Here is a 22,558-nt window from a genome sequence, read left to right as displayed (position 1 = left end):
TTGGCAAGAATGGTGTATCAGTAGAAAACCTGTCAGAAGGTTAAGAATTATGCTGATTTAATGAGCCATTAGCAAATGGTGGTAATATGGGTATTTTTTCCTGGTTTTATAGCATCTCAGGTCCTTCTGGAAATGGGTCAAGGCAGTGCCCTTGACTGCGTATTACAATTTTCCTTGTTTTGATCCATGGGATTTGGAAAAAGTTTATTTATTTATATATTTTCTGTACAAGTTCCCTCTCACATGGCATAGTATGTTTGGCCTTTTTCAAGCGTAGTGCCTATGAACACTGTGAAACCTCTCACTGCAGGTGTTCCTACTGAAGAAGGACCGCTATGCTTTCAGCGTTTTCGTTTTCCTATTTTATTGCATTTCCCGAGGAGATCGGTGCTGAGGAGGCCCGGGTACCGCTCCGCTCCTGGCTCTCAGCCTGCACTTCTGGAACTTTCCCTCACGGCAGCGGCCGGCTCGCCAGCCAGCTCCACTCCCGAACCAAACCTCGCAGCCCCCCGGGAGGGGCAGGAGGCCAAGAGGAGCCCCGCAGGGCCGCGCTCCCCCGGACTCATGGGGCCGCCGGCGGCAGCCCCACGCGGGAGGAACCGAGGGCGGTGCGCGGGGAGGAGGAAGAGGAGGAGGAAGACTGCGGGGAGGCCACCTCCTCCTCCTCCTCCTCCTCTTCCTCTTCGCCTCCCGGCGGAGGCCTCCAGCCTTCCCGGCGTGCGCCGCGCCCGCCATAGAGCGGAGGGCCGGCCCCGCCGCTGGGCGCTCGCAGCGTGTGCGGGAGGCGGCGCGGCCGCGGCGAGATGGCGGCCGTGGGGCAGGCGGCCGAGGCGGAGAAGCACCTCAACGGCGAGCTGCCGCCGGAGCCCGACGACAAGGAGGGCGCGGAGGGCGGCGCGGCGGGGCTCGGCGCGGAGGATGGCGCCAGGAAGAAGCGCAAGAAGAAGAAGAAGGGCAGAGCGGGGCCCGCGGGTAGGGGACGGCGCGCGGAGCCCCGGCTGGCGGCCTCGCGCGGGGCGGCGGCGGGCCGGGGGGGCCCGGCCCTGGGGAGGGGGGCGCCGGCCCGGTGTGAGCCGAGGGGGAGCCGCAGGGCCAGGGCAGGTGCCGGCGGAGGGGGGGAGCCTCGCTGCCCTCTGCCTCGCCCTCCCGCCTCCCCGGGAGCTGCGGCAGGGCCGGGTGAGGGAGCTACGGCCCGGGGCTGCGTTAGCAGGCCGGCAGGTCGCCGTGGTCGGGCGTTTGTGAGCCTGGCGCCCGTTTTATCTCGCAAAGGCAGGCTGGGGCTGCGCCAGCAAGCGTTGGGTTCTGGCAGGAAAAAGTAAGAAGTGTTTGGGTAAGGTGCCTTTCATGCACGAGTTTCAGTAACAGCCCGTCGGGCCCTGCTTTACACACTGCTTTAAAAAATAAATTGCTATGGCCCGGTATCCATAGGACATCCATAGGATGAGAACAGCACAGTATTTTAGAAAATATCTGGGGACTATCGCCTTCTGCCATAGAGCTGTAATTGTATCATAAGCCGTATTTTAATTTTACAAACAGGACAAGAAACAGATAAAGAAGCGGAAGGTGCCCTCGATGATGTAGCAAAACAATTGGATAAGCAAACACTGGAGGACAAAGACAAAGATGATGATGATGAAGGCAAGTGAAACTTTTTTTTTTTTTTTTTCATGTGACGCTTCCAGGTTCAATGTTTTCCTGAACTTCCCTTTAAAAAAAAAAAAAAATCTACAGAGGTCTGTATTTTTGTTTGGGAAAAATGAGATGCAGCTGTATATACACTTATTTTTTTGCAACAATTTAGCTGTCATGCGTGCATATACGTTTAAGTGATCACCATATACGTTCAAGTGATCACAGGAGTTGTTAAAGCATCTTGTTTTCAAGGATCTTATTCCATAGAGAAACCTTAAGATACAGCAAACTATAAATTGCTCTTATTTGCATTACCATGGGCAACATTACCATGGGGAACATAACATGAAGTTATGTTCCAAAATTATCTCTTGTATTCTTGGTTTAGAACAAAAAATAGAAAATTGCAAGGGAGCACTTTGATGTCTTGGAGTCGTTACCAGTGACTTGACATGTTGTCTGTAATCCCGATTTTTTTTTCATTAGAACTGAACTGGGGAGAGATTAACACACAGGCAAGGCGTACACCTTGCGTGTTGCCAATGCTACACTGGTGATGTTCAAAACAAATAACTTTGAAGTGTCTGGTATTGAAATCCAAGCTGGATGCAACTTTCTGTGGAAATATCAGAGAGTAAAAAATGCTGTGTTTTCTTCATTTTGATGGGTGGTGTTAAATAGAAATGGACTTTTAAGAAAATATATTTCTCAAGTTACTCATTTAGTCTCCTTCTCGGGAATCAGCACTAAAAGTTGTCTCAGCACCCTAAAACGTTCCATATCGTGCTCAGTAATCTAATTAGTAGATTGTTGGTGGGATTCGGCATTCCAGAGTTTAATTGAATAAAGCAGGTGCAGAAACTTCTTTTGAGAGATACGTAAGTGTTGGCATTTATAAAACTTTGAATATACTGAACGTAATAAACTACATGCAGCATTCAGTTTTATATAACTAATTTTGCTGAGAAGTCTATTCTGATGGATTATTTCTTTAATGCTGTATGTCAGGTTACAGAGTTGAAAGATAATATGTGCTTTGCTATAGTACCCTAGGCAGTATGGAGGAAGATAGTGAAAATTTCATACAATGGAAAGAATTCTTAGATTAGTATTGTTATGGCTACATCTCAGGGAAATATTGTTATTAGTAGATGAAATACAGTGTTCTTTCAACAAGTATTTTCTTTATGCTTTCTACAGTACTATCGATTAGTACTGCGGTATTAGAAAGTATTTAAAAACTGCAAATGTAAAGTGGTGCTGTCACTGAAATAATAATTTTCTATTTTCCACATATTAGACCTGCATATATTTTTAGAAAAATAACAGTATTTCTTATGGGGGGGAAAAATTCTCCCTCCCGTTTCCCCCCCCCCCCTTTTTTTTTTTTTTTTTGAAGACAACTGCATGTTCTTGCCTGTACTGGTAATCACAACTTGACATCTTAATAGTGTAGTTGTAGTAATAGCATAGTTGTAGAGGTGTTCCTTTAGACATTAGATCAAAACCAATAAAATTACCACCTCTTTTTTTTTTTTTTTTTTTAATCCATAACTGGGTAGCCTCAGAAATAAGCCTATGTGCTTTTTGAAATCCGTGAGCAATTAGGAAGTGCTTTTAAGGTTTCCGTTGCAGTGAATAGATAACATTTATGCATAGCGGTGGGGTAAGTTATTAAATATCTATACCACAATAACATAAGGATGGGCTTCAGTTTCACAGTGATCTTAAATTGCTTTTCTGGTGAAGGTTTTTCTTTTTCAATGCCAGCTAAACAACCTGAAGACAAACGGGGTATTAGTCAGATGCAGTAGTTATGTTTCTGGCAGCACAGTTATTCTGCAGCAGTCTTCAAGGACATGAAAGCATAGGCCCAGTCAGTTTTGCTTGCAAATGACAGATTCATGTGCAGTGGTGTATGAAAAAGCCATGATAAGCAAATAGCAACAGTGATAACATTTAAAAAAGAAATGTTTTGTTTGTGCAGTTTAGGCCTAAGGATCTAAAAAAAAAATCCCTCTGATTAAACTAGAGTCATGTCTAATTCATTTCTTGGTTTGAGCACAGCTCAGGGTCGAAAGAAATGTGGAAACGTACCACATTATAAACAAATAACATATGCACTGTTAAGTATTGTCAGCTGCATATGAAATACTGCTTAATGGAGAATCTGTTAGGCTGGACTGCATCGTAGTCATAAAGTATTTATGCCTTCATTTTTTTTTAACTTTCAAAGTAAAAAAAAAAAAAGTACTTGATGATGAAATAGGCTGAGGGTAGACACATTTTTTGATTTTTTTTATTTTATTTTTATTTTTTTTTCCCATCTGCAGCGTTACAACAGTCAGTACCACATAAATATTTGGGTGACACTGACTATCACAAGAGTCGACATCTAGTGACTGGGACAGCTGGTCAGTTTTGTTTTTTAATAAATGAGCAAATGCAATTTTCTGTATAAATGCATTAAAAATAGTAACGTTTTGAGTTGATTGACTCCAGAAGGTCTTTAAATTTTACTTTTCCCTTTAAATAAATGTAAATGTTCTCAATGTAGGTGACTACCACTTAACCATTTTGAAATAAACTTGTGGGTAGGTCCAGAATGTTTAGTCAGATACCATCACGTTAGATAAGCACTTCCTTGTGTAACTAAGCATCAGATGTAGCAAATGTGAAGTCTGCAGGGTTATTGTTAACTCCCAAGTGTGAATGTAATATGGTTTGACCGATTCTTGGTGCTTGCGTGCACAATCGGTGCTTTCAACTCGCTGCTGGTTGTGACTTCTCCTGTTATGTCCAGACTGAATTCCTTCTGACCGAAGAGTTGTCATCGTACTCATTACTGCTTTTTGTTGTGTTGTACAGTAAGTTCCTTTAGCTGAAGCAGCAGAAGATGTGTTTGAAGCATTGGTTCCTAACTCTTTTTTTAGCTGCTATGTCTAAAATAGTTCTCTCTAATGCCCTCCTCCACCCCAGGCATCATTTTGGGTGAATTGAGAAGAGTGGTATTTGAAGGAGGACTTTCTGAGAACTCTTTCCATGATCGGCAGTATGTTCAAGTCGTCAACTTTTGGAAGTATTTTCTTAAATTTGTGCTTAGTGTGGGGACTGAAAATGCTAAAGGTTTGGTGGCAGCTTCTGGATATTTTTAATCCATTAAATTTTGGTGTGAAAGAAATGTTTCCAGACTGTTGACATGCTTTTGCATGCCATTCAAAATTGTTTGGTTCTTTAAAGTCGTTTGATGTTCATCACTTTGTTTCTTTGTAGATGGTGAGGGTGAAGGAGATGGAGCAACAGGGAAAAAGAAGAAGAAGAAGAAAAAGAAGAAAGGACGTAGGTATCAAGCACAAAAATAAATATAGACTTCGCATAAATTTTTGGTTAAGCCTGTGTAAGTGCTGTGCTTGGCAGTTGAAACAAATTTTGGGATGTGGTTTGGGTCTGTAGACTTTGGCTGAGTTTTCTTCTTTCTGATGTTCCTGAATGCCACCTTGAGCATTGGCTAAATGAAGTCATATGAGAGCATCATGATGGGATGTTTTCTGGGTAGAAGCCCAAATTCTAGAAAGGAGATCTTAAATAACTTGTGTTGTTTAACTTTGAAGGTTGAAATAAGATGCTTAGACTTTCCCCTGTACTGTATGTAAAACTTCTAAAAATTCTACTCAACAGCTAAAGTCCAGACAGATCCACCTTCTATTCCAATATGTGAGTTATTTCCCAGCAACGTATACCCAAAGGGAGAAGAATGTGAATATCCACCAACGCAAGATGGGTGAGTACTTTAAGTGTAAAAAGTAAATACTGTCATCTAGCTGTGTTGAATTGCAAACGTTTAATGTGGAACTAAGTGAACAAATTTAGAATTGATTTGTAAGGTGCCTTTTTTTTTTTTTAATTGGATCATCTAACAACTTACTGAATGGAGGTCTTCAGACCGGAACTGTTCTTCCATCCTTGCCCTTTTAATTGAAGTATGGCCTTCATGAGCAGAACTGCCATGAGGCAGGGAGCCTTGAGGCCAAGGGACCAACAGTAGACTGCTTGCAAGAAAAATGTGGTATAACTTTTCTTGTGAGAAATTTTGTTGGGAGTTGTGAGAAAGTTTGAAATTTAGAGAGATGGGAGATAGTTATGCAGCAGTTCTGGGGGAGAATTTCTCACGTTGCATGCCAGAAGTAACTTCATATTTTAGTAACTTCTGGAGTTTGCTTTCTTGTAGTCGGAAGTACTAACTGAAGTGTAGAATATGATTTTAACTGCTTTTCTTCATAGTATATTTACTCCTTGAGGTGAAAGTTTCTGAACACAAATAATTTTGCAAGAGATTTTTCTAAGGGTAGAGGTTGGAGAGAGATTTTGATCATAAAATAACTGCATCTTTCTAGTGTATTCCTAGTATGACAGATGAGCTCAGTTTTTTTTTCTTCATTTCTTTTTCCCCCTCCCTCCTGATATTGAAAAAATAAAAGAGGGAGAACTCTAGACAGAGAAGAAACAGTATGGAGAGTCTTAGGTGGCAATTGTGGAGTGTGAATAAACCTGATGTTAACTGACTGAGAGAACAGCTAAATTTTTTGATTTGTTTCTGTTTTATTTATTTATTTTTTGCTAAATAATGCCCCCAATCCTGGGGGATTTAGGAAAAGTGAATAATAAAGATGGACTCTTGGCAGGTACTCATTGATGTGCCAGGTGGTAAACTGCCAGGAAAATATTATTATATTGTTAGAATTAATTACATTAATTTATATTAATAGCCATAAACAAAACAAAACCTTGCTCTTTTTTTGCTTTATAAATCAGTGCTTAAGAAGGAAATCTTGTTTCAATGATTTGATCCAACTCAAAGTCAAGTCCCTAGTTAACAGGATTCTTCCTACGAGTTTTCCTTTTTTTCCCCCCTGATTAAATGAATTTATGGGACATGTTTTGTGGCTATTTGAGATAAATAAAAATGAAATGTTCCAGGTCATGTTAAAGGAATAGAAGGAACATAATAAAATACTCCTTTTTCTAAAACCACCAGATGATCTGTATGGATGTCTAAGTACTCCAACACTTAATAGTTTTCTTCCTAGTTGTGAACATTTACTGAAGGTTGTTTTTTTTAAAAAAAAAATATATATATATATTATTATTATTATTAGTCTTGCTTTCCACACATCAAATTGCTAACTGTAGGTTTGGTGTAGAAGGGAATTTCAATGGTTGTGGGATGATTAGTGAAAGCTCCTCAAACAGGGCTGTTTTTCATATGCATTTCCAGCTCTGGTTTGCACAAACAGGCAGCTGAAAGAAGTTCCTCCATTTATCCTTCTCATGTGTGGAACTCTCTTGTCTTTGCTGTGCACTACAAAGAGGGAAGACCTGCCCGGTAGTCACTTCACTGGCCTCTGTAGCTTCCATTTCTAAGCTCTTAAAGGTGGTAACAGATACACAGCAGTGAATTTGCATGCTGTCAGCTCACTGTTCCCCTGTGGACTCCTATTCTTATGTCACTAATTAGTGTTTTGTCAGTAATATAATTTATTCCTTATACTTGTTTCCTCTATGTATAGGCCTTTTATACCTTATTTTCAAAATGGGAGGGGGAAAATGTTCTTAAAATGTAACAATATTTTTCCCTGAAACTATTGGAGTGAGTGAAGGAGACAATTTATTTATAACAGATAGTTTGTCCTGAGTTTGAAAACTTCTGGCTGTTTGATTGAGATAATGGAAACTAATAATTGTAGTCCCAAACTGGATCTGTGGTTAAACTAAAGAGGAAAAGGTAGCCTAAAAAGTTTGTCTCCTGTTCTTTTCTTCCTTTGTAAGGACATGTCAGTCACGGAGTAGAAGAGAGTTTAGTGAGAGCTGAATTTAAAAGCCTAAGTGCCATATTCTGTAATTCACTTGTCTTTGTATGGATATGTAGGTATTACAACTTGCACTGTCTTTTACACTTCATAGTGGCATGGGAATAATGTGCAATTTCACTAAACAAGCAATACCTTCTAGTGGTGTACTAGAACAGAGATCTGCATCCTTACGTTTCACAGAGTGCTACCATTGCCTTATGCTTTGTTAGTAAATAAAATATACCAACCAGCTTGAGCGAGCTTCCTGACTCTTCCTATGGAAAGTGTTGTGGAAGGTAATTTTTTATTTGTATGGAGGGTGGGGGAAGGCAATCAGCTTGAAACGCATGAAAGTCTGAACGAAAAGACCAAATAAGATTTCACAAACTTCCCAGGAAGTTTTGGATCAAAACTCTGGAAATGCAAGTACAAATGGGAGGGCAGAGGTTAAACAATGCTTTCCAAAATATAAATGTTATTTTTTCAAAAAGTATTTTGAAACACTTAGGAGCTGTTTAAAGCCATTGCCTATTTTTTATAGAGAGTATGCAATGTAGTCCAGAGTCCAGTACATCCTATAAGTGGTGTTCAGGTACTCACAGATAATATGGTTTCACTTTCAAGAAATTAAAACATCTTTTTGAGGAAGCCTTTTCTTCTCTCTAATGACTCCAGTTTGATCACAAGGTATGTTCATATTTATTTGTAAATGACTGCCTTCTTTGTATGCGCGGCATGCTAATGACAGGGCTTTCACAGGGTAGTCCTGAAGGGCTGATCCAGGAATGACTCTTTCTTGCCTAAGAGTCATGTGTTTGTGTATGCATATGTCAGAAGGGCATCGTGTAAGTACTTCAGGACATTAGATTATAAACATAGCAAGCATGTTCATAGCTTTTTAACAAATGACATACGATTTTTACACCTCAGTTCCTTAGCCAGCTATTGAAGATTAAATGTTTAGCTCTGGGTTTGCTACTATTCATTTGAAAAAAGCTTTTCTAGCAGGATATAAGTGGAGCATCTTTTCTGAACTGAAAATGTTCTTTTTCTGAGAGTGAAAGAAGAATATACTCTTCTAAGGAACCTGAATTAGGTTCTTTTTATAATTTGCTTAAATTTGCTTAGTTTCATTCCTACTTTAAATACTAAAATCTTAATGGTGCTACTTCAGCATTTCCTAGCATAAGCAGTTACTGAAATTAGTGGCTGACATAAACACTAAAATATTTCCTATTCAGATTAATAGTTTTTTTTATATTGGTGTGGCATCTTCGTGCCACCTCTGCTGTTTGTGCTGAGGTCAGCCAGTTTTTGTCTTTGATTTCAAAAAAGGTCTGTACTCTTAACTCTTCATGTCACATACTTTCTAAAGTTACCTCTCATCAACCTAGAATTCTTGATTTTGTGTGGGAAGTTGAACTAAAAATGGGTATCGTTCAATTTTCAGGGGAAACAATAGCAAAGAATCAATTTTTATATAGGCGACAGACTAAGAGCTCTGATGTTTTTATATCTCGGATATTGAGTTCTATTTGAAGGCTTGCATTTTTAAAGATGCTAGAACTGAAATGACTGCACGAAGGGCAGGAAAACTATAAGCAGTTTTTCATGATTTGGTAAAGCTGGTATAAGAAATTCTTGTCCCTACTTGTTTGTTTCTGTCTCTATGCTATTATCTGGGTTTAATTAATTTGAAGGAATTCTTTTGTAGGATTCGTATCTTTGATCACTAAAAATCTACTTTACAGCACAATCCTATGAAAAGTTGTACTAGTGACAACTGAGGGCTGTGAACTGGAGTGAAAGGTAGGAACAGCTTGGAGCAGGAGGTGGACTTCTTAAGCTGATTTATGTGGTAGCCAGCACATTAGGAAACTCTTCAGAAAAGCTTGTTACCTACTCCTATACCTGTTAGCTGTTGGGATATTTGATGTGGACCTCTGTCTGTTTAACTGATCTTTGTTTTATCTTTTCCTTTTACCTTCATGTGTCCTGAAGTGGATCAGGATTTCTAGTAGCCTCCTTTCCTAAGCTCCCAGGTGGCAGTTTGGCAGCAAAATACTTGGGGTCTGATAAAATACTTCTAACTGTAAAGGTTACTTTGTCCCCTAGTTGTCTCGCACAAAGTGACTGTCCACTGAAATAGAGTATGATAGAGTGAGAACAGTTTCCTGCCAGTGTGCTGGAGTTTGCACTTAAGGCCACGACTGTTGGTAGAGCAGCTGCCCAGGCTGGCAGCAGCTCTTGCTCCCGGAGGGTGTTCCCTGCTGGAACCCGGGGCAGTTGGGAAGGACCCTTGCGTCCATCTCCCTATCATTTTTCTGCAGCGTGCTTTCTCTGTCTCATGTGACATGACTAGTCTGCTGGCTGTAGTCCAATTTCGAAGTGCAGCGAGCAGACTCAGGTGTTGCACCATGTTGCCTTGTTTTGGTGGAATTTATCAGTTTTAAGGCAAGTTCTGTGAGTTAAGGGCAGTACGTACAGCGCTCATTTGAGCAAGAAGACTGCTCAGAACGGTGAGAATGGAATTTCTCTCCTTGCACTGCTCTTGCTTTAGAGTCAACTTCTTGTCAAGCAAAGCCCCCAGACCCGTTTCCGTGGGGCTGCTCTCTGGCCTCTCATCTCCCCTCATTTATCCATGTCCAGGGTTGCCCCTTCCCAGGTGCAGAATCCAGCACTTGCTGTAGTTAAACTTCATGTAGTTCGTGATCACCCAGCCCTCTAATTTGTTGAGATCTCTCTGCGGCCTCTGCCCTGAAAGGAGTCAGCAGCTCCTCTCAATTTAGTGTCATCCACAAACTTAGTCTTGCATGTAAGTCATTGATGAGGACACAGAAGAGAGCTGGCCCTGAAATGGAGCTCTGTGGAGGAACCCCACTAGTGACTGGCTGCCAGGCTGATACAACCCCATTTACTACAACTCTTTGAGTCTCTCTGCTCACTCATACCTGTTCTTTGGCTATGAAGAAAACTCTGATAGTGGAGCTGAATTAAATATCTATGACACTGATAAGTTACTACACTTCCGGGTTTCAGAAAGTAATCCTTTAACTCTGCATACTCAATTGCTTGGAATCAGCCCACTTCGTATAAAGGTAAAAGTTGCTTTCACGTTTCAGAAGCTTTAGCATAGTTCAGCATCTTTGGCCTATCTCGTCCTCCATTGCTTTTCCTTTATGACTTACCCATGAGGATGTGCAGATGCTTATTGGTTTTAGTAGTATTCCTCCCGCACAAGGTGTACAAAGCTCTTTGAGTCATCGTTAGGGTTTTCTTTGTCATTACAGGGCTTCAGCTTCACTATTTGAAGGTAATCTCTGTTTCATAGTCAGAAAACTAGTCATTTAATTAGGTTCTGACAGTTGATAGAGTGCTTAAATTATTTTTCCTCTTGGAACTGTAGTTGTATGGTCTCTTGTAGAATAAAAAATACTCAAAATGAATCTTATATTTAGTGTTGTATTCAAAATTATTCTTGTATTTGTTCTGTGAACCTATCAGAGAGAAGAGAGAAAGTTCCGGGATAATGGTATTTTCCTGTAACAAATGTTAATTCACAGTCCAGCAAATCCAGAAAGTAGCTTCCTGGCAGGTGTCATAGTTACTGTGCACTGCATGAAGTATAGTTGCATAAATATTCTGAGGTTGGGCAAAAACATTGCTGACACTGCAGGCTTTTAAATTTTGAAGGAGCTTATTGTCTGCGTCCGTGACAGTTTCTGGGCAAGTAGCTTCTGTGCCAAGATTCTTCTCTGAGCACTGCTAGAATGAAAGTAAAATCTTGCAGGTAAGAAACCTCTTGCCTGAGCAGAGCGTGTTGCAGCGAGTTGTACTGCTGCACTCAGGGTACAATTGAGCGCGTTGGTATGAATTTTATAGCCTGTTCTGTCTCTGTGAAGAGCAGCATGCATCGTTCAAAAACACTGCTTTGGGATTTGGGGAAGGTTGGAAGGTAAGGCTTTCAAAAACCTAAGGGGAATAATTTGGTTTGCAGTATAACCGAGTTAAACTTACATGTATGCATAATTAATTCTTTTGGCTGCAGGGTTAACACCTTTCACAGGTGCCAGTATGTGGTGCTGATTAATTTTTATAGGCTTCCTTTATTCTGAAAATGGTATAAATGGTGATGTCTTCTGTTGAGCTAGAATGCAGGCCTGACTGGTTAATAACCACTTTGCAGTTTAGACAGAAATTGTAACTTCTACTGTGGTTATAGTTGCAATAACTTTTCATGACATGCTTTATTTTGAAGGCGAACTGCAGCTTGGAGAATAACCAGTGAAGAAAAGAAAGCGCTAGACCAAGCCAGTGAGGAGATCTGGAATGATTTTCGGGAGGCTGCAGAGGCACACAGACAAGTGAGGAAATATGTTATGAGCTGGATAAAACCTGGAATGACGATGATAGAAATCTGGTGAGGACATAAATCTTCTCAAAGACTTCTGCTGTTGATTTTTCTTCTTTCTCCAGCATAGGGAGGGATTTAGTTTCAAATTTGTGTACTTAATTGACTGTGTCATGAGTGTTGCAGAGATTTTAGTTTGAAGTATGCACGGAGTTATTTCAAGTTTCCTCTTATAGCAGATTCATGGCTTATGCAGCTCTACAGGGCCTGAGATCATACTGAATGCCAAACAGTTTTCATTTATGCTCAGTTACTTTGAGCTTGACTTTATTGTTCTCTGCCCTTGCTACTCATGCATGTAAGTTCTGCAGCAGTGTAGAGAAGCGGTGATAGCTAGCAGTAGCTTTTCTCACTCTGTCAGAATTGTAAGTGAAATGTTACATGGACAAGCATTGCAGGTGCAGTCTGTGGCTGGGAGTTGGGGAAGTAACTGCACAGGTACACATGCAGTCCAGGGCAGGGGCATTTCATCTGTATTTCATCTTCCCTGACAAACGTTTCTGCAGGAACACAAAAAAACTACTTGTATTATTCTCAGTTGGTAAGAAATAACTGAACAAATTGGTTAAAATATACATGAATTTGGTTAAGGTACAGTTTAAAGAAATAATATGCCTAGACAGATTCTCTTGACTCTTCCAGCTATTCCTTTCTCTGTCATTCAGTTTATCTGGAGTGAATGTCTACTGTCAGAGTATTACGCAAATCCAGGAGAGTTTAGCTTCCAAATACAGGTGCTTTCAGCCTGATACAGCAGAGGACTGTGCTGACAAGGAAGATAGGAAGAAAGCTTATCAGAGCTGAGCCCCAAAACAACTGTGTGAGGGGTAGTGGAAGGTAATAATATGCCATCAGGGAAAGCGAAAGACAGCTGCCTCAGTAATCAGTACTCTGGCTGAAACAAATCTGTCACGTTGAGTGCATAGTTTGACTATTTTAGTTATAAGCAACGATTTTCTCAAAACATGACTTTTCTTCCTAGAATACTTAAGGCTGTGGGGACTTGCCTATTAAAATAAGCTCTTTTATTTTTCCAGACTGCTCTGAGTGAATAGCTTTCTTAAATGAAATCAGAATATGCCGCACTGATGCAAGTTGCAGTTTGCATCATTCACAGTGACTGTAGGGGTACACACTGATGGACAGCCATCTGTAGCCTTCCAGTGGCCAAAAACTTCAGAGTAGACAAAAACCAAGGACAAGTGCTAGTCTCGTAAGGTTTTATTTTTATTGCAGTTATTCCTTAAATTAATATACCGTCCTCCTTTAATTGGATTTTTTTTTAATGAATTAGAAGACTATTACTGCTGTTTTAACAGTTACCAGGATATAACTTCAAGAAAAAAAAGTAGGGCATTCAGTTTGGGCAAACTTTATTTTTTTAACTGTTACTCTGGAAGAGCAGGGTAAACGTAGCTTATAAAAGATGCATCTTTTCAATTCAGATTAAAAACAGTAGTGAAGTGCTTGATGTTGCCCACAAAAGAGTGGAAAAAACAGCACAGAACCGAAGATAATGACTGCTTGTTTTCCAGTCTAGGGTCTCTTTCTAATTAGCGTAGAAGTACTTAAAGATTTCAAATGAAGACTATTTTTCTGAGGTTTTGTTTTTGCTTTAATTTATTTGAAGTCATCATAAAAAATAACGAAACCTGTTATCTTTTTTTTTTTCTTTTTCTCTGCCCTTCAGTGAAAAACTTGAAGACTGCTCACGTAAGCTGATAAAGGAAAATGGCTTAAATGCAGGCCTTGCATTTCCTACTGGGTGCTCTCTGAACAATTGTGCTGCCCACTACACGCCCAACGCTGGAGATCCAACAGTGCTGCAGTATGATGATATTTGCAAAATAGATTTTGGGACACATATTAGTGGTTAGTTTCTCATTTGAATTACATTTTTAAAACATTTTTCAATGCAGAAACTACGAAACTAATTAACTTCTCCTGATTTCAGGTCGTATTATTGACTGTGCTTTTACAGTCACATTCAATCCGAAATATGACAGACTATTACAAGCTGTAAAGGATGCCACTAATACTGGAATAAAGGTATGATCGTTATGCAAATTGTCTACCGAGTCTTTTACAGTGAGCTGTGCAAATATTTTTCCATTTATATTTGCGCTTCATTTTCAGTGTGCGGGAATAGACGTACGTCTCTGTGATGTGGGGGAGGCCATACAAGAAGTTATGGAGTCCTACGAAGTTGAAATTGATGGCAAAACGTACCAAGGCAGGTTCTTTTCTTTACTGTGTAAGGATAGTGATTCTCAGGGTTTATATGTTTGTATCATGCTGAAAAGACCTCTGTACTAGAAGCACGGTATGCATAACTTGCATAAATACATGTTTCTGTCTGGCGTGTGGTACTTGGAAGGAATGTTCTTTGCTTCTCCTTCCAAGTAGTGTATCTTTAATAGGTAAGATGAAGGATAAGAAACTGTTTCAAAATACACAAATAATGTGATACCTGCTGTCTGGCTTGTCAATAACTCTTCCTATTGTCCTACTTGGCTGGAATTTGTACAAGAGGTATGGGTAGTTTTGTGTTTAGTTGCTATGCAATATGGTGGGGCACTGCTGTAGTTTTAATGCAGACCAATAAGACAAATTATGTTGAAGGGTTTAGGATTTGTTAGGAAGCTGCCTGTAACACTAATGTTTTCCTTCAAAAGTGAAACCAATTCGTAATTTGAATGGACACTCAATTGGGCCATACAGGATACATGCTGGAAAAACCGTGCCCATTGTGAAAGGAGGAGAAGCCACAAGAATGGAGGTAAGTAGAGTTTGTAAATTTTTTGTGAAGTTTCCCAACTGTCATTTCAAGAACAAGTATTTCCTGTGTGGTCCTAATGTGTCATATTTGTGATCCTGGTGGTTGATAACTGTAGAGGAAAACTCCAAATGTGTAGTGTTCCTGTAACGGAGTGATAGATTTGTGACTGAGTTTTTAATTTTTTAATGGACACTGAGAAACAGTCTGAACACCCTTAGTGATGCTTATGGAAACCTTTGTCGTGTTTATTTCTCAGTGTGTATGTGTTAGTTGGAATGTTGCACTTAGGAGCAGGGATAAGGACAGGGACTCAGACTGGGGTGAACCTGAGGGACCAGAGGCTGCACGGAAACTATTGGGACTTGCTGGTTACTCACTTTTTCTTGTCTGCTCTGTAAAAAAGACAAAATAACAATTTTCACTTGCTAGGTAATTCTTGGGAAATATTTCTGCAATGTTGTAGCTATGGATGACTTTTTGCAAATAGGGCTAGATATGACATCTGTCTTGAAAAGCTTCCAGTGTATTTTTCTTTGCGGATGTGAAATAGTTGAGCATACTTCAGTTAACGTGAGAGGGTAGGTGAAAGGTGCTGTTTGAATAGTGTTTTGGATCGAGGAAGAGGGATTGTTGTACACGATGCAGCAAGCTATACCAATTAAAAAGACAGTAATAAGATGCATAACTTCAGATTTATCCACTGTTTTGATGTAAGGTTGTGTTCTAACAAGATGAGAAAGCTGATTTAAAAGATTGGTAATGCAGTAAGAAGCTTTTAATTTAATTCTAAGCCTGACCACTGATAAGCAGTGATCACTAGTAAGCCTGTCAGAGTAAATAAGACTTGTAGGAGCCGAATAGGAGCAGGTATGGGCTGGACAGCATTGGTTTTTGAGATAGGCTTGCTCTCATTACCCGGAAGTTATTGTTTTAATGTTGTGAGCAGAAAAATGTATCTTTAGCTGTCATCTTGTTTCTAGGAGTGTTCAGAAAAGGTAAAGAGTACTGGGAAGGCAAGGAGGAAAAAGCCCTTGCTTGTATCATGCCCTCCTTGTTTTAGCTTTATGAATGGCTAAGTCTTGCTTATCATCTGTCATTAGTATATCAGTAGTATAAAACTTGTGTTCTTTAAGAAAATCTTACTTAAAGATTTCAGAGCTTTAAGGCTGTTTTAATTGCATATCCAGACACTGGGGAGAAGACTCTTTTTTAATATCTTCAGCTTCTGGAGGTTACTTAGGACACAGTCTGACAGCTCTAAAGACAGTGAGTTTTGCCAGTGAAGAATGTGGAGCATTGCCAGGCTCTTACTGTACTGTGCTAAGTATAGTATTGAACTGCAACCCAGTGAGGTTTTTTGTGACAGAGGAATACAGCTTCTTTATTCTGAAAAAGTGGGTGTGAATTTTTTTTTTTGTGACATTTTGAGTAGGTTGTCTTTGTTTTTATTAGATCAGTTGAGTATTCAGTGACATCTTTAAGAGTTTGTATTTAATTTGAAGCCTGCGTTACTCTTTTTCATATGGTTTCCTATTTTCAAAGTACTCTAATAAATTGGAAAAAAAAAAAAAAACCACGGTTCCAGTTGTTTGATGCCCCATCCTGTTTGTGTCCCTTTCACAGTCCTGCAAATAAGGATATGTGAATGCACTTGGCAGAAGGGAGTTTATGTAATGGCATTTCAGCATGTTCTTGGCTAGAATTTTGATAATGCCCTTGCAGATGTAGATCACCTTCATTTGGTGAAGAAATTCATCTTCTGGGATGGAATTGAGCAGGTTAAGGGTTTATGCTAGCAGCTGCTACCAGAAAATTCTTGCAGAAATTGGGCAGGAAGTTCCTCAGTGCAGTAATTCTTTGTCATCAGCTTCTATTTGCTATGTCTAAACTATACATTTCTTAGAACTGCTATCTGAATGGCAAAGGAGAATTGCTCCCACTCAGCAAATATTTTGCAGCAGAGTGTAGTTTCATAGCTATGGTACATGCTTCAACGTTCTAGATGCAGTGACGTGACAAACTGTGACTAGAAACATGCTGATATCTAATTTTGTTTCAAATTTACCATGTGAGGTGTCCTTGCTGACTTTTTTCCTCTGAATTGGTTTGGTGACTGAGTCTATTTGCATGTAATTACTTGTATTCATAGGTTGTTATACTGAGGCAGTTCTATCAGAATGGCCTGGTGTCGCTTATTTTCATACTATAACATGTTCCTTTGTTTTCCTTCTTTCTTAGGAAGGTGAAGTATATGCTATAGAAACCTTTGGTAGCACAGGAAAAGGTGTTGTTCACGATGATATGGAGTGTTCTCATTATATGAAGAACTTTGATGTTGGGCACGTGCCAATAAGGTTGGAGTCTTTGTTGTTCAGTTTATTGCGCTACAGCTGCCACCCTCTTTGGGTTCAGCTTTGATAAGATACCGTTTCTTCACTAATTAAGAATGCTTTCAAAGGATTCAAAGGGTATTGTCGGCAATGTTCTTGTTATGAAATGTGTTCTGAAACAAGCACCTGAGCTCAGATTGTAAATCTGGAACAACGCAGAACTATTCTAACATCCCTGAAAATTGAGAAGATGCATGATCTTCAGGAATTTTGGTCATTATAATAATATATAGGCCTTGTTGGTGTATCAGTCTATATAAAATGTATACACACACAAAAAAAAATCAATATTATGGTTTTGTGCCATAGTCTTTGTCTTAGTGTTGTTCCCAGAATATACTGAGCTATTCAGGTCACTTGTTTTGTTTGTGTAGGTATCTTGCGGTTTTTAAATTTCAGGCTTGGTGTATTGCTGTAGAATGAAATGGCATGTTATTTTCCAGTTTTCACTGAAAATGTAAATGTTTTAACATTTCTAGGACTGTGACTTCTGAAGACTGTTACGGTTAGAAACATAGCAGGTGGAGATGCTATTCCAGATATTTCTGTCTCCATAGAACAATCTAATCATATGAAAAAAGACGGGGTGGGAGTATACTTAACATAGTGGTTGGAAAAGGAACCGCTGATGTTTGGACATTAGTTTATTTCTTAGTCTATCTACAAATGTCTAATGTTGACATTCATATATTGTAAGAAATATGAATGAAAAACTTATCAAGTATTTGACTTCAAAAGGAAAACTTGAGTATTTTAAACCACGGAACTTACTACCAAATCAGTTCAGAATATTAACCACCTTGGATGGGGAGGAATTCTGCTTTTCTCTAAAAAAAAAACAAAGACATCCTTTAATATTTAAGAGACTAATTCCTGTCATTGCTTTTCATCTTGCCTGGGTAGTTAGAGGGCGATATGTTCACAGTGAAACTTCGTCTGTTTGGTATGGTTGGCCAGTGTGCTTGGCAGCATTCAGGCTTGTTTTGAAGGATGTCTTTTCTCAGTAGGAAAATGCACTTTCTTTTGTGAATAGAATAGCTGACTATGTAGAAAAACATCCCAGGACTGCACAGTCCTAACACGCTTCAGAACCTGAACTACTTTTTAATAAGTGTTTTTTATTTCTGTGGTGCATGCTTGTTGGTGTTGGCCCTTTCTTCTCAAACATGTTCTTCTTTGATTTCCCCTAGGCTTCCAAGAGCGAAACACTTGCTAAACGTTATCAATGAAAACTTTGGTACTCTTGCCTTCTGCCGCAGATGGCTAGATCGCCTGGGAGAGAGTAAATACCTAATGGCACTGAAGAACCTGTGCGACTTGGGTATAGTGGATCCATATCCTCCCCTATGCGACATCAAAGGCTCGTACACAGCACAGTTTGAGCACACTATACTGTTGCGCCCAACATGCAAAGAGGTTGTCAGCCGAGGAGATGACTACTAAACTCAAAGCCACCTCAGCACCTTTATACACTAGGCTTTGTTGGAACATATTATACCAGAATTAATTTGCAACATATTGTCTGTTTTAACAGTGGACTGATGTAATACTTTCCATATTTGGAAAGGAAGTAATTTAATTAAAGGCAAGTCTTCTAATGTAACTAACCAAGGAAAAAGCTTTCAGGCCTTTAGAAATATTTCAAAAGTTACTTATTTTTTCTGTTCAGGGAAATATGTGCTATAAAGCTCAATTTTTAGTTTGGAATGAGTTATACATTTTGTTTTGAACATTTATGATAAAAGATGCTTTTCAAATATTTATATTACCATATTCCTACTTGAATGCTTTGAATGACTACACCTGATTTCTGCGCCTAAGTCCTCTGATATTGCCTTTTAAACTTCCTGGAATCCATTTTGTAAAAAAAAAAAAAATAAAGACAAATTTTCAGATCTAAAAATATATATACTTTTTAGAAGTCTGGTTATGATTCTGGTCAGGAGTCTACTGGGAAACTGCTCTATTAAATATTTTACAAACTTGATTTGCCATTTCTTGTCTCAAAACTGGAACTTTCTTACCCTTAAAGTTTTGCGTTTTGATGTTGTATTCAGTTTGTGGCAAGGTTTTGGTAGTGGGGGGCTGCAGGGGTGGTCTCTTTGAGAAGAGTTCAGGAGCTGCCCCATCGTGATTAGAGCTCGCTCCAACCTGTGTGGAAAGGGGACCCCCCAGTGGCCAAAGATGAGCTAATGGGTGATTCTGCTTGTGCCTCCGTGATGTTTAAGAAAGGCTTTAAAAAAAAAAAAAAAAATCAAACACTGCTGTACCACCCTGCAGCAGCTGGGAGAGAAGAGAAAGAACACAAAGACAACCCTGCAGATGCCAAGGTCAGTGAAGAAGGAGAGGAGGTGCTCCAGGTGCTGGTGCAGCCCATGGAGAGGACCATGCTGATGCAGGCTGCCCCCATGCAGCGTGTGGAGGAGCACAGTGGATCAGATAACCAGGCTGCAGCCTGGGGAGGACCATTGGAGCAGGTGGATCTGGCCTGTGGAGAGTCCACACAGGGAGCAGCTTCTGGCAGGAACTGCAGCCCATAGAAAGCCCACGTGGGAGTGGGTCGTCTGGCAGGAACTACAGCCTAGGGGACCTGTGCTGGAGCAGCTGTGAAGAACTACAGCCTGTGAGAAGCCCATGCTGGAGCAGTTTGTGAAGGGCTGCATGCCACAGAAGGTCCCCACATGGAGCAGGGCAAGAGGAAAAAGGAATGGCAGAGATGTGGTGTTATAAGCTGACTGCAACATCAATTCTTCATCCCTCTGCCCTGCTCAGGGAGGGAGGAGGCAAAGGAATTTGGATCGAAGTTGAGCCTGGGGATGAGGCGTCTTTAGTTTGCTTGTCATTTTTATTCTCCTACTCTGTTACTGGGCAATAAATTAATTTAATCTTCCCTAAGACAAGTCTGTTTTGCTCATGAGTGTAACTAGAGAGCGAGCTTCCTGTCTTCATCTCAACCTACGAGTTGTTTCATGGTGTTTTCTTCCTCTGCCTAACTGAGGAAAGGGAGAGTGGCTTGGTGGGTACCTGGTGGCTGCCCAAGGTCAACCCAGCACAATTGTTCGAATAATATTGTCTGTGCTTGGGATTCAGGGCAGTAAGTTATCACCTTGTTCCAGGACAGAACCTGACAACTAGAGACTTGTGATGAAATTTGATTGAGTGTGCTGGTCTTCAGTTTTGACTTTCTCTGTGTTGGAAGGTGCCTGCGTTCTGTGGTCTCTGTTGCTGTTACCAGCAATGTGCAACTTCTTCCTGAAGTCTACCTGTGAGTATTAGTTTCTATCCCGTTACATCCTTTGTCACTGGCGTGCCCTTTGGCATGGAGTACAATTGGCTTTGATGTGGTTCCCTGTCTCCTTAAAGTAAACATTAGATTGGACGAGTTGTGGGGAAAATAATGTTCCTTTTTTTTTTCCCTTACTGTTGAAAGATATTTCATACAGCAAACTGATCAGAACATTTGGTGTTGCCTTGACATGAGAGCTCATTATCTGTGCTGGTGAATCTCATTTGCAAACCTGAATTAAATCCCATGGCCCTTCAGGCCTAGATCGCAGTATGTGTTCCCGTGCTGTATAGTCACCGTAGGGCTCTCATATTAAATTTTACATAGCTACTGGTAACAAAAAGAGGGCTGCTTTAATAGCTCAGTAGTAGTGCCTTAAGCTTCACTGCTTAGGAAGACTGTTTAGGGAGACTTCACCTGCTCCTTTGTAGTGACAGCCTGTATTTACAAACTTCCTATTATTTTAGAAGTAGCATTTATTTCCCCCTTTGCATTTTGTTAAAAGCTGTTTTTATCTTTTAAGGTCACATTATGGGAGCTGAAGTTCAGTGTCACGTACTGTCTACTGTTTAGACGTAGTAGATACAAGTGGTTGGGTTTTATCTGTATATTGTTTAAACTATAGTGCTCGTAGAAACGGATGTAATAGGATCCTGAAACTTGTATTTGTTGTTGCCATGTGGGAGTACTGGCATCTCGGCAATGAGTTTAAAGTAACCTGAGCAGCTGTGTGGGCACGTCTCTCAACTTCCAAGCACACACCAGCAAGTGCCTGTGCTCGTACATTGCAGAGTAAAAACTGGCATTAGAAAGGATCTGTGATGAGCAGGGTTGCTGGATACGGTGGCTGATGCTATTTTTATTTATGCTAACAGGGCCGTACTGCTGATGTGCTTTTTGACTCAATACAAACAGCTTCTGCTAGAATTCAGTTTCCAGCTCGCTCACCCTATTTTTGTAACAAGCGTGGTTACTGCAGATACTGCTAAAAACAAGGAAGCCAAACCTACCTCAGTTCTCAGCCACTACTTCCAGACTTCTCGCTAGTCTGTTAGCAGCTCATTGGCATTTGTTCCTACAGTTTAAAGCTTTTTTTTTTTTTTAACTTTCATGAAGAACACTTGGTACTGCAGCTCAGAGATGTGTTTTCCTCCCTTTGTCTCTTCTTTTCCCAGAACGTAACAGGAAGATCCAGACTAGCAGAATTACTTGGAATGATGGGTCTAGCCTTGTAACTTTTTGATGTACTTACTGTTTGCTAATCCACACATGGAAGTAAATACCGTGTAACGAATCCTAGCGGAAATGGCTTGCATCTGTTGCACCCTGCCTCAGAAGAATACATGAGGATTATTTGTTTCCATTAATTTTAATTGAGTTTGGATGCACGCTTCCTGTGCTGCTCCCCATTCTGCATTTACATGCCAGGGGTGAAAAGCAAGCTCTATTTTCATCTCCTTGCATCACATACAAAAAATATTCCTCCATGCTTTCATGATCCTCAGGCTGCCTTTTCCTATTGCTGGAAGTAATCACCAAGTCCTCACAAAGTCCTGGCCGTGCTGTTTGATAACTGGACACTACTGTCTTTGTCACTTGATGAAACCAGACTTTTGAGTCAGATACTGAAGTCTGGCTTCCTGAAGTATCCAGAAGATTGGCATCATCACAAAGCTTCTCCAGTCCGTGCCGCACCAGAAATGGTAATGGTTTGTGTGCAGAGCACATTTATTGCAAGTGTCGAAGCAGTGGGCTTGTTGATTTTCATGCAGGTCTTGTGAGACAGATATGTCACTGGGGAATATCCTCATGTGGTCTGTTACGTTTTGATGAAGGCATGACTCAAGATTTTTCCAACCAGGAGATTGATTTTAGACTCAACACATATGCATCTCTTCTTAGGGGTGTTGGCTGGTTGGTTTTTTCCTTCCTGCTTTTTGATCGTCTGAATGCTTTCAGCCAAATAAAGTCTCCTGTTACCTTTATGCAGTCTTGTGCTAGTTTTCTGACTCTACAATAACCAAGCTGCTTTGCCTTGCGTTCAGCTGACTTAACTGCACTGCAAGGTACGTGGTGTGGGCAGCAGGCACTGCCAGCCTGAGGCACTGCCAGCCTGAGGCAACCTTTACCAGTTTTTGACACTGTTGAAGCCTGTCCTGTCTGTCTGTGCAAAAGGAGCGTGGTGAGGCATAAGCTTTTGACTGCAGT

General features: G+C 40.4%; 1 protein-coding gene across 1 annotated transcript; it reads left to right on the top strand.

The window, feature by feature from the left end:
• The first annotated feature begins 686 nt into the window (after window positions 1-686).
• Window positions 687-19,051, top strand: METAP2 (methionyl aminopeptidase 2). The gene is made up of 11 exons (XM_035336910.1): window positions 687-972; window positions 1,540-1,641; window positions 4,909-4,974; window positions 5,314-5,416; window positions 11,743-11,904; window positions 13,586-13,767; window positions 13,850-13,944; window positions 14,032-14,128; window positions 14,571-14,674; window positions 16,913-17,028; window positions 18,255-19,051. The coding sequence occupies exons 1-11, from the start codon at window positions 804-806 to the stop codon at window positions 18,505-18,507; spliced, it is 1,449 nt and encodes a 482-aa protein (XP_035192801.1). The 5' UTR covers window positions 687-803; the 3' UTR covers window positions 18,508-19,051.
• The last annotated feature ends 3,507 nt before the right edge of the window (window positions 19,052-22,558 follow it).

Source organism: Oxyura jamaicensis, chromosome 1 (assembly GCF_011077185.1).
Source record: "Oxyura jamaicensis isolate SHBP4307 breed ruddy duck chromosome 1, BPBGC_Ojam_1.0, whole genome shotgun sequence".
In the NCBI taxonomy this organism is placed as follows: Eukaryota; Metazoa; Chordata; class Aves; order Anseriformes; family Anatidae; genus Oxyura; species Oxyura jamaicensis.
The sequence above is the reverse complement of the archived record's forward strand: the minus strand, read 5'-3'. Positions and strand labels throughout refer to the sequence as shown.